General features: G+C 46.7%; 1 protein-coding gene across 1 annotated transcript in view; it reads right to left on the bottom strand.

The window, feature by feature from the left end:
* Positions 1-12,646, bottom strand: part of LOC147895276 (SNF2 domain-containing protein / helicase domain-containing protein / HNH endonuclease domain-containing protein) — a 188,461-nt gene that overhangs the window by 48,772 nt on the left and 127,043 nt on the right. The window contains exons 18-22 of the mRNA XM_087383441.1: positions 4,451-4,638; positions 4,240-4,342; positions 3,966-4,111; positions 3,756-3,835; positions 3,392-3,570 (exon numbers count right to left, since the gene is read on the bottom strand). Coding sequence (XP_087239567.1) covers positions 3,392-3,570; positions 3,756-3,835; positions 3,966-4,111; positions 4,240-4,342; positions 4,451-4,638 — 696 coding nt within the window. The remainder of the gene's footprint in view (positions 1-3,391; positions 3,571-3,755; positions 3,836-3,965; positions 4,112-4,239; positions 4,343-4,450; positions 4,639-12,646) is intronic.

Below are 12,646 nucleotides of genomic sequence, written 5' to 3'. Positions count from 1 at the left end.
ATGACGCTCGTACCACCACCCGCGAAGGGAAAACATGTGGCTGTGGATGAATGCGGCCACTGTCGAAGTCCATTATAAATGACCATGCCGTGCGATGAGAGAAGCTCCAATAGGCGATGTCCCTGATCTGTCACCTCTACCCCTCTATCTGAAGATAAGCGTGGAAAACTCTCATCTGGGGCAGTTGGAACTAAGACTGGATCCTCAGCAAAGTCCAAAATCTCTGCCTGTCTGTCTGATGTCCTCGCGTTGAAGTCTCCTAAAAGGATGACCTCTCCGCGGCGTGAGTACTCCAATACATCGGCTGACAAATCCTCAAAAGGTGACTGTCCTGGTCCATCTGAGGCATAACGAGACTGTCTCGGGGGAAAGTAGCATACTGCAATAAACAAGTCTCTCAGGGGGGGTCTCCTGATCCGTACCCAAAGATATCTGGCCCGATGGTCTCTCCTCATGACTGTGAGTATCGATCTGAGATGCTCTCTATAAAGAACTGCCACACCGCCAGATCCTCTGACTCCTCCTGATCGTCTAGTCTCTGCTGTCGAAAGACAGACTCCCAGGCATACCCTGTCACCTGCGGCAAGCCTCTCTCTGGGCTCTCATGGGTCTCTGTAAAGAAGACGATGTCCTGATCAAAAAAGGCCTCTCGTAAGTTGCCAGGCTGAGCTGTGAGGGAACCATTACAGTTCCAAACTGCGAAACTCAAGCTATCTGGCAGACTACGTGTCCCATAGGCCTCGTGTCGTCAATTGTGGGCTCCAGCCGGTCTAGATCGCATAGCTCCTATCAAAAGTCTGCCCTCTCTGATCACGGCCCACTTGCCCTCACGACGGGCAACATCCCTCTGTGCAATGAGACGTCTATGCTCCTCCCACTGAAGAGCTGTAAGGTCCTCATCCATGTGAATCTGTGGATGGTCCCTCAATTTGGATCTCCTTCGTAATACTGCGAGACGGGCCTCAGCATCTCTGAATCTGATGATAAGTGGCTGGTGCCGTGCTGGGATCCCGGCCCACTTGATATGCAGCTACTATGCCATGATCCTGAACTCCGAGTGTCCCAGATATGAAATCTATCGCCTGATCCATGGCTGATCTCGTATCTGATCGCTCAACTCCGCGGATGCGGATGTTGAGGGCCTTCTGAGCTCGCCGCTGACTCTCGGCAATAGTCTCAGAGACTGTGGTCTGCTGGGCCTGTGGGGCTCTACGCACAACGTCCACCCACTCTGAGGTCTTCTGTACCTCTGTCTGCAGTGTGGCCAACCTCTCCTCAACTGCTGCACTAGCTGGAGGAGCTACATGCAGCTGCTGGAGGCGATCATCGCATGCCACAACATGCTCCTGAATGCGTGCCTCCAGCTGCACTATGCGCTCAGCATGTGTCCGTAACTGGATATCCCGATCAATATCTCTGGTATGAAGCTGGCGAATATGGGAGTCCTGATCAGATCTATGACTCTCAACTGTCGATAGCTGATCAGTCAGTGTGTGTATCTGTGCTGTGAGAGACTGAATCGCAGCGCCCTGAAGTCTGCAAGTCTCCATGCACTGCATAACTAAATCTCTCAATCGCAGATTATCTGCCAGGACTGCTTCCGCTGTGGAGGGTGAAGGGGAGAGGGGGTACAAGGATGAGGGGGTAAGAGGGTAAGAAGGTGAGTAAAGGAGGGGTGCAGAAAATGGAGGTCCTGAAGAGAGAGATCCGGTAGAAGGAAGTAGGGAGTCAGGGACCGAAGAAGAGCCTACACTAGGGGAGGAAGGGGCTGAAAGGGAGGGTCGGTGGGGAGAGGTGGGAAGAAGCTGGGTAGGGACTAGGGGAGGGGAAGAAGAGGAGGGAGGAGGCTGGGTAGGGAATAGGGAAGGGGAGGAAGAGGAAGGAAGAGGATGGGTAGGGACTAGGGGAGGGGAGGAAGAGGATGGGTAGGGACTAGGAGAGGGGAAGAATAAGCAAGGGAAAGGGCTAGGGAGGAATGAACGGGAGCAAGAGGAGGAGGTGAAACTGAAGGAGGGAGAGGAGGAGGATTGAGTAGAGGAGGTGGGTAGGAAAGGGTTGGGATTGAGGCAAGGGAGGTAACCGGAAGTGATGGGGGAGATGGAAGTAAAGGAGATGGGGTCGGAGCCACAGGAGGATTGAGTAAAGTAGATGGGTAGGAAAGGGTTGGGGTGGAGGCAAGGGAGGTCGTTGGAGGTGGTGGGGAAGGAGATGTTAAGGGTAAAGAAGAACTTGCCTCTTCGGCTCTTGTACTGCTGCCTATGCTTTTATCTTTCTCTACTTTTGCTCCTTGGAGGGCCATGGTGGAGCTCCTTGTTTGTGGCATCTCCTTACTCCTGGAAGTGCTGAATTCTCTGCTCAAAACTGCCTCTGAGGGCCATGGTGGAGCTGCTGAATTCTCTGCTCTCAAAACTGCCTCTTTTTCCCCTCAAAACTGCCCCTTTTTAACTCTGTTCTGTTTCCTGCATAAGGACACTTGCTGTAAGTCTATTCACACGGGGGGGGAGTTTAAGACTTTCCTTAAACCCCCTTCCTTCCAACAGAGGCTTGCGCAGGGAGGGAGCTGTTGGCTTGCGAGGGAGCTGTTGGCCTGCGCAGGGAGGGAGTGTTGGCTTGCGGGCCTGAGGGGGAGGTGCTGAGCGGGTGAGGGGCGGGCTGAGGCGCGGGCTGAGGCGGAGGCTGAGGGGGAGGGGGAGGGGGAGGCGAGCGGGTGAGGGAGGGGGACGACTGAAGCGGGGAGAGGGGGCTGAGCGGTGGCGGAGGAGACGGGTGAGGGAGGGGGACGACTGAAGCGGGGAGAGGGGGCTGAGCGGTGGCGGAGGAGACGGGGGGGGCTGAGCGGGGGACCGAGGGGGGAGGCTGAGCGGGTGAGGGAGGGGGAGAGGGGGGGCTGAGCGGGGGAGGGAGGGGAGGCTGAAGCGGGGAGAGGGGGCTGAGCGGGTGAGGGAGCGGGAGAGGGGGAGACGGGGGGGGGGAGGGGGAGACGAGAGAGAGAGAGAGAAGAAGAAGAAGAAGAATATATTATCGTCCTCTGAAGACCAAAACCGGCCTATGGGACCTGGGCAATACAATATCACAAGTACATGAAAGCTCCTCCCGAAGATGGGAGGGTGGAAAGAGAAACCACCTTCTAGGATTCAGGTGGATTCCTATGCTTGAAGAGCTTATACACAAATGTTCCTAAAGCTGAAGGTGACCCTTTATGCAGCAAATCAGCCAGTTTGTTATGTCCCTCAAGGAGGTGATTGAACTCTTCCCTAATGTGTGCATAGTGAGGGCATATCATTACCATGTGTTCTTCTGTTTCAACCATACCTTGATAGAGAGAGAGAGAGAGAGAGAGAGAGAGAGAGAGAGAGAGAGGTGGTATTTTCCTAGCAAATGATTGACTCACCTGAGGCATGAGTGAGTTTAAACGCTTCTCACACCACTTTTCGATAAATTTCTCAATGGTACTCTGAAAACCCTGCTTAGCTTTGGCAAACGAGAGGCGTCTTTTTTTATTTTGCTCAGCGGTAACTTTGGCATGGCATACCACACAAAGTGTCCTCATGTTCTGTAAATTACATTCACCTACCATAGAAGCATAAAACGTTAGTAAGAGCTTTAAATAACCTAGAAACTACTATATACCCGCTGCTTGTAAAAAAAATCCTGCCCAATTTAAGCACGACTTCATATGCAGAAGAAATAATTAATAGTTTGAAATATGCACGTTGCATTCTGGGAATAGAGCTTCTAACGGTGCTGTTACTTACCTCCTCCCTGAAAGACAGCTACAATATGATCCGCATGCCAAGCATTCCCCTCCTTTGCATCAGATACCAGCCTCTCTAGTCTGTAAATAACATCCAAAAAATATCCACATCTTTGTATCACATATCTCTCATGAGTTTCTATGTCATCTTTAAGCACAATCACCCTAACCAAAAAGCCCATAAATCCAAGATGAGGGTCGTGTTAGTTACAAGCGCTTGTATTCCATAAATTGTGGAGCCTTTTGCAGTATGTAGTTTCTCCGTTGTTCCAGAGGCAAAGGACGGATTTTCTCTATGAGGCCATGGCAATCTAGTTTACATGCGGTACAAACACCTTTCTCCAAAATAAAGAGCTCCTACAAAGAAGAGTGATAGCTGGTGAGAAGCATTATAAGCAGTTCCAGAATTTGACCATATTTGCTCTCCCTCACTGATAAGCTTTTTGGCAGAAAACTTTGAAAACAAAATCTATTCTTTCTCATACATGCCGTAGGTATGCCTGGCTAGTTCTGAGTCGAAATTCCTGGTAGCATTCCTTTTTGCAGAATAAATCCTCGAAATACTCAGGAACTGTTGCATTAGAAGACCTGCAGCAGAGAGCAGAGAGAGCCTTTTTAAAGCTACAGCTCATTTCTGAATATACAATATATCATCAGCTATATGAGCTTATACCACAGAGTGGGGTGGAGCCTTACAAGCACGGACTATAGCAAAGCTTACAAAGAGGCTCTTCAGTACAGTTCCAAGCCTGTGTTATGTGTGTCTCTCTCAAGAAAGAACATCTGAGCAGATTTACTTTTCTCCAAGTTGCACCCTCAGGAAAAGCAGAGGTTAGTTCATTCCTAGGTGTGGTACGCCTCTTTGAGCCCCCCTTCATCAATCCCTGAAAGGTGGCAAACATTCACAATCTCTCTCTCTCTCTCTCTCTCTTTCTCTCTCTCTCTCTCTATGTGTGTGTGTGGATGAAAATGCCATAGGTATTATTACTCAAAAGGGAACACAAGTGCAGGTTTGGTTCAATGATAGGGCAGCAAGAATAAATAATATTAGATAGACACACAAACTGAAGGGCCACAAGGATTTGGATATGTGAGGAACTCACTCTGACACACCTCAAACAAAGACACATCAAAATCAATAAAGTGAAAGAAGCAAGTAAGGAAGGTAAAAGGGATGGGCAAGCATTGATTTGAGATTTCAAATCTATATTTGAGGTATGCATCTAAATAATCATGGGATGAGCTGCCTTCGGTGCTCCCCGAATTGTAACTTTTTTGGTGTGTACTTTGTCTCCTTCTACAGACGTTAATATAATTCTCTCTCTCTCTCTCTCTCTCTCTCTCTCTCTCTCCATGGAGCCCACTTGGCCCTTGCCCAGATCTTCACACTCATGGCAATGGTCGATGGCCATGACTTCCATCATTTCTTTGGATCACAGACCCCTTAGGGAAGACGATGTTCCTCATATTTCATATTTTACATTTTGTATCTAGGCATTTTTGGTACTCTATTTCATTTCATTTTGTATCTAGGATTTTTGTAGCCATTTTTGGCATCTTAGCTGTATTACGATGAGGCCACCTAGTTGGCGCATCGTTGATGATGTATTTTCCTTTCGGATGATTTTGTGTCCCATAGGCCATGTATGGCCTTCCGTGGACCTTTAATAAAATTTCTTTCTTTCTTTCTTTCTCTCTCTCTCTCTCTCTCTCTCTCACAGCCCACAGCTTCAGTCAAACCACTTAATGACATCCATGGATAAGATGTCTGGTTGCATGGGGATTGATTGCTCATTATCATATGAGGAGACTTTTCTAGTTATCCAAAACAGACATCAAGGATTCAACCGCATGTATGTTTTTATTTGGTGTGAACTCTGATTTCCCTCTCTCTCTCTCTCTCTCTCTCTCTCTCTCTCTCTCTATCTCTCTCTCTCTCTCTCTCTCTAAGCCCCGTCCCTCATCACAGTGCTGCCACATAACGGCTTCCATCCTCTCCATGGGTTCAAAGATTTATTCTTATGTATTGGTATTTCGATGTTGCATTCATCTAGGGTGTTGATGCCCTCTTAGAGGATCTACCCTTTCAGCTCATCGTATTAGGTTCTTTTAGTCTCATACACCTTCAATCTTTTGAAGACTTTTAATAATCCCTCTCTCTCTCTCTCTCTCTCTCTCTCTCTCTCTCTTTGAGAGGGAGCTTAGCAGTCATACACAAGCTTGGGGGTAGCGGGCACTAGGATAGGCAGGGTTCTAGAGACAACATTCTACGCTAGATCACATCTTCACTCTGAGGGCTCTCATTGAGGAGGCAAGATCTAGACACCAAAAGGCTTTGTAGACTTTCAGAAGGATTTTGACACTGTCCCACAAAGGCCCTAGAGGTATTTTGCAAAGAGAGAGAGACCTGACGGTGTGTGGATAAAAATGTAAAAATGTTTTTCACTTGTTGCATGCTAATGGGCAGGTGCATAGCTATGTACATAGCTAGTTGGTGGTGGAAATGAGCTATGGACACTCTCATAAAAGATTCTACACTTATGTAGATATTTTCTTGCAATGGTAGATACTTCTATAGGGACTTTTGGGAGATGATGAAAAGCAGTGTGGTTGTACTAGATCTCCAGAGCATGGGTATCCAAAGTATGATGGTGTTTTGTTGTGGGATGACATACGCCTTTCATTGTTGTCCTGAGCTATGTTTATCTTGCCATGAGTGCTTTCTGATTTGTAAGTCTTGTGAGCAATTATATCATGGGTTGTGGGCTTCATGAATGTGTGGTCATATGCGGCAATCAAGCACCCAAGGTTTTGCTTGAACGTTGTGAACAAGGATGTGCTTAAAGCCTGAGGTTTGGATTAATGGACCTAAGGTTTAAGAAAACCTTTGAGAGGCATGGGATGACGTGGCTATAATCAAGAAAGGTATGCATGCAATGTGGCTACGTCAGGACGAGAAGAGGAGTTTTCTAGACAACGAGCTGGCATGCTACGTGAAGGTGGCTGGAGAATGAAGAGGAAGGAAGCGCGCGTCGCTATGGTGTACGAACACGGAGGATCATCACGTGAAGAAGGGCTACTGGAGAGTCCTGGAGGAGACGGCTGCTTGGGTGGAGGATTTTCGCGACGAGGTGAGGCTAGGAAGTGGCCGGGGGAAGCTCTGGAGGAAGGGGGGGGCCCTCATGAGCTCTAGAAGGAGGGAGAAGCTGCAGGGATATAGAGGATGGAAGCTCCATGAGCAAAGAGGGAAGGATCGGGGGGACTGAGGAAGGAGGGGAGCTCGTGGTGGAAGAGGTGAGGTTGGAGGAAGCTAAAGGACCAGGGAGAGGGGGAGAAGGGGATGGAATGGAAGCTCGGTGGGAGAGGTTTGTGTGGGAGAAGGAGTAGATGAGGATCGCGATACGCTGAGAGGGAGGGAGGACGAGTGCGCGAGCTGGGTTGGAAGAACGATGCAAAGAGAGAGCAGAGAGCTTCTCGCAAAGGAGGCGAGTGTGGGGAGCAAAAGATAGGGGCTAGGAGGATCTCTGAAGTAGAGGGAGTTCACAGGAGGGAAGGGCTGCTGGAGAAGTCAACTGTGGCCGGTGTGGGGAGCTTCTGGATTTGGTGTGTGCTTCGTGAGCAGGGGAGAAGCCACGAGATAGTATGATCGCGTGAAGGCTCGCAGTAGACGCACGACAAGCAGCTGCAGTCCCTCATACATGCATGTGGTCTATCGCTTGATAGTGAGAGGTCCATGCAAAATTGACGAACAGGTTCGGCCTGTTTTATGTACAAGAGAAGCCGGAGGAAGGTCGTTGAAACAAGCCTAGAAAGGCAAACAGTTCGACATTACCTTGAATGCGCACAACTATAAGTTGAAGGTGGATCTCATGAAGACTTCCGAGAGACTGAGAATAAGTTATGCATATGCGATCTACGAGATCGTGGAAACAAGATTGTGGAGGCTAGCAAACGGAGGAGCACTCAGTCATCATTTGATTTGTTGGCACGGGCTCTGATTGAGCAGCGCATGCAAATTTTGGGTGGCCAAGCGCAAAGCACAGCTCGTGGATGATAGTAGATATGCCTACGCGGGACAAAGCCATATTGCATAGGATGCAACCCATCATGTAAAAACCCCTTTAGCTGATCAACAATCATTTTGGTAGTGACTTTGTAAATTACGGGCATAAGAGTGATAGGTCTCCACTCTGCCAAAGACTCACAAATTTGTTTTTTAGGAAGGAGTTTAACAAGACCTCTCTTCCATATGTCCGGCATTTTCTGATTTTACCACGCAGCATTCACCATATATAGCAATGAATGCTTCAAAATAGGCCAGTATGCTAGAAAAAACTCGACTGTTAAACCATCCCATCCGGGGGATTTCCATCTACCACATCCTCAACACAACACACACACACCTCTCACACATACACACACACACATACTGTTACGAGAATTGAAATTATCCCATTAATTTAATCCTTCAGTATTTAGTTTAGTGAGATCCATCATTTTTGTCGTGCAGCTGATGCATGTGTACTCGCTGTTCCGTAGTGATGCATGTGTGCTCCTACATGGTTGGATATACGGCTGCGGCTATATGAGTGTGTAGCATTGTGTGCACCACTTACGCGATGACAGTATGTGTAGCATGTGTGCACCATCCGTACAATTTTATTCATGTGTAGCATTAGGTGCACCATGGGATGGTACGTGTCGCATGTGTGCACCATTCATCTGTGATTTACTGATTTCGCCTTGCAATAATACTGAAAGGTTGATTGATTGTGGTGATTAATTCCAAGGTTATCTTATGCTTGAAATATTTCATTACTATTGATCATGTGAATCTAGGAGAAGAGTAATTGATCGGGCGATGGCATCTGGTAAGCATGATCCACCATATTTTGGGCGCGTAGGCGCAACTCCAGTGATGCGGGGATGAATAAGGCTTATGCCTAATTATATTACAAAAGCTTATGTACATATTTGAATTTTGGAATATTAGTGGCTTGGGTAAGTGTATAAACTAAAGTTAGAAAAAGCTTTATTTTTTAGAAAAAGCCAGCTATTCTAGAAGGTGGATAGGCTTTTTGTAAAAGGGTGTATGGAGGAAAGCACAGGGGCTTTTCGTATGCTTCTTGCTGGGAAGCTTTTTGGGGGAATATAACATAAATACATAGGAGGTGGAAGGAGAGCACCACTCCTATGGGGGGAGATTGTACCCATCACGCTTGTTCTGTCTCTTCCGTTTGTGAGTTTTGAGAGTTTGTGCGTATTTTCGAAGAGCGTTGCTATGTTTCTCAAGGATTTGCAGGTTCCGTGAGCGTTTCATGTCGCACACACACACACTTTTTTTTATATAGTGAAAGCCATGATTGTTTATATTACAAGAAAATCCACCTCAAAGCGAGGAGCTAGAAATTACATTAGCTGAAAATCTTTGTATATGCTAAATATACATCATGATCGATGTAGCGAGTCTGCAACGAGTCAAAAAAAGATTGTTGCAGAGAACGCTTGAAGAAAGCAAATAAAGAAAATGTTGGATCTCCAAAGACTTTACAATTCCTATTTATCCACAAAGTACAAAGTGCCCAATAACAAATCCAAACAAAGAAATGATCAAAACCAAAAAGCCAAAAGAATTTCCCAAAAGCAGGAGTCAGGAATCTCGTTCTCAACTGCTGTTAAAGAAAATCCAGGAACTCACGGGAGGACAAGCAAAAGCAGAACAAGTGAGGCACAGTCTCTCGAGAAGCCAAACATATGCGACATACAACAGGAGCAATGTGTCTACGTGCTAGTAGTTGGCCAAATGGAAAACCCCCCAGAAGAATTTTCCAAAAAAAGACCCGATGCTGAAGAGGAACTTTATATGCCTAAAGTTGCTTTAGTCTCTTTCTCCACCACTTAGGTGGCTGATGCATTTGCCAAATAGAATTAACTTTATCTGAAACCCAAGGCTGAGGCAAAAGGATATTATATAATGCAGGCACTGTAATCTGAGATAGCCTCAAAGGACGAAAGGAGGACTCGCGGGAAGTCAAAATCCAATCCTCCAGCCTATCCTGAAGTTCCAAAGGAGGAATTGGAACAAAAGATGAAAGCATACAAGTAATTTTTTGCCACAGATAACGATAATGAGATCCCAAGCCATACCGTGTGGCTGCAAGAGAAAAAGGTAAAATTGTTCCACCATCATGAATGACATCCGCAAGAGAAGTAATTCCTTTGAAAGTAATAAAATAGGAACGTCTAGGAAGCTAGAGACCAAGGGACAACTATGCATTGTACCATCAAAGCAACCAAGTAAGAAGTCCCATTGAATGGGTTGTCAGCAGTGACCAAAGGTAGAAGTATTGATACGTTGTAACAGAGATCGAATCATAACAGCCCAAGGTTGATCACCTTGCATAAATTGCAGCAGCATTTTCCCTTTGTGAGCAAGGATGTGCACCTGGATATCAATGATATTAAGCCCTCCATGCATTTTTGGTGAACATAGTCGATGCACGAAAAGCAGTCTTAGACTTTCCTGACCATGCTTAGATCACCAAAATATTTCCATGATTACAGACATGAAAGAAGCAAGATCTGCTTTACTAAACATGATCAGAGACAAATACAATTGAATATAGGCCACTAGAATGGACTGCACTATTTGAAGTCGAACAAGCAATGGCTAGGTTGCTAGTTTCCAATATTCAATCTTTTTTCTGAGCTTGACAAGTACCCAATCAATCTACTAACGACCGGGTGATCCCACAACCCAAAGGATAACTTAGATGGCAAACAATCTGAGTGGGTGGAATTATTTCCCCTGGCCATAAGAGACCATGCCAGTGTTTAGAATGCAAAGGGAGCAGCTTAGACTTTTGAAAATTCACATGAAGAATAATTGCCAAACCATAGAGCGAAAGAGCTTGCATCAAAGTGGAAAGATCATTCTGAGTATTATTTGGGGTAAAAAAGGAATCAGCAGTGTAGGCTTCAGCAACCATGCTGCGATTTTCTGCCATTTCAAAGCCATGAAGGATTCTTGTATCCACCAGATGGTCTATATATTGGAACATAGGATGCATAGCAATGGCATACAACAAAGCACTAACGGGACATCCTTGACGAATTGAACAAAGAAGAGTCCATTTCTTCAGAAATGTCTCCAGAGAGAACACAGGCATCTTTGCTGTCCTCATACAGCCAGTAGATAACTTGCTACATTTTTATTCCAAACCCCAAAGCGTGCATGGTTTGCGAGATAAATTCCCATTGAACTATATCAAAGGCTTTTGCAATATCAACCTGTGTTACAATAGAAACAGCGTTGACCACATGTCGACAGGCGTTGACGATAGGTGTTGACCACATGACCATGTGTCAACACAGGTTAGCCACACGACACGAGGAGTTGATCACACGGGTTCATCCAGGAGTACTATTTGAGGCAACTATGCGTCGACACATGTCAACCACAGGTCAACCAGGAGTATCATGCCCAAGGCAATCTCATGAAGAGCTGCGCACATGGAGCAGTCAGGAGTATTTATAGTTACACAGTGGTTCAGTGGTGCAGTGATCCAGCTCACCTGCACATGGAGAATTTACACCATCCTGACCAGAAGAGGCTGGCGAGTCAGGAAGTCGCCGTAGCCTTCAAGAGAGCCAGCAGCCCAACAGCTATCCTCAACAGCTAAGGAGATAAGAGGATGACCAATGGAAAGAAAGGAGGAGATTCTCAGCGAAGAAAGGGACCCTCCAAGGCGGGGGATGAGGATGAAGGCGAAGGTGGAGAGGAGGGGGGGACTGGAGCTGGAGAAAGGAGAGTGTGAGGAGAGATAGAGGCTGGAGCTATGAGCTCGCCAAGAAGAGAGTGTGGAGATACTTGTGTGTACCCTCTGTCTACTATGGGCATAGACCTGTGTGTTCTTGTGACTTGTGACTTGTGACCTGTAGACGTTGGTCCAGTGATATGTACTTTGGCCATCTTGGTCACTTTCTAATTTTTCTTGTCTCTTTCTGATATGGGGATTGTTCACTAGTGTATGACAAGCTTTTCTTCTTCTGCTTACGTTGTGGAGTTCTCATGTGATTGTCATTTAGCATAGTGCACTCATACGTCGTTGTTCACTGCAGTACAACATACGACACTCGCACACCACCGGTGCACTTTGCGCGATCCATTGCAATAGAGCATTGCAATACTCATGCTTCTCACGCCAACGGCCTTTGGCCTCTGGTAACACCTCCAAAAGGATAGGAACCCCTCCCCTCAGACAGTTTATGGTGATCACGGTGGGACACTGCTGGTGTTGAGTAGCACAAGTGAAGTGGTGATCTAGGATCCTAGAGAGAGGTCTTATGCCAAGTCGTTTTGAAACATTTGAAGGAGCTAGTGAGAGAACTAGAAGGTACTTAAGGAGAGTGTAGAAAAGACTTCCGACAGACCAAACTCGGTACAAGAAGCATTATGTGCAACATAAGTTTGCAAAGTCCTCAACTCGAGCACAAAGTGAGCCCATTGGAGCAATAGTCAGATCAAGTAACTTCATCGACACTCTCATTGACTTGGATCAACACGAACCTTGGTGGTCAGATCCGGACTCTGGAGAAGAAGAAGTACAAAGTGGAGAACAAGTGAAAGAAGAGGGTACGAAGGACGAGGGCTCCTCAGGGACTCATCAAGGTCAAGCCAGCCCCTCTCCTCCTCTTGCAACAATGTCTTCATCAACCACCTCTTCTGCTGGAGTGGTATCTGCTCCCACCTCGACCTCTGCTGGACAACCTGCTACCTCATCTGTTATGCATAGCTCCGGGCTCGTAGCTAATCTTTCTTCCACATATATCCCACTGGGGGTACTTTTGCTCCAGCCATGCCTTTACCTGCCATGATGGTTTCATCTCCCT

This window comes from Dipteris shenzhenensis, chromosome 13 (assembly GCF_047967505.1).
Source record: "Dipteris shenzhenensis isolate YYH24624 ecotype China chromosome 13, Dip_SZ_1.0, whole genome shotgun sequence".
Lineage (NCBI taxonomy): Eukaryota > Viridiplantae > Streptophyta > Polypodiopsida > Gleicheniales > Dipteridaceae > Dipteris > Dipteris shenzhenensis.
The sequence above is the reverse complement of the archived record's forward strand: the minus strand, read 5'-3'. Positions and strand labels throughout refer to the sequence as shown.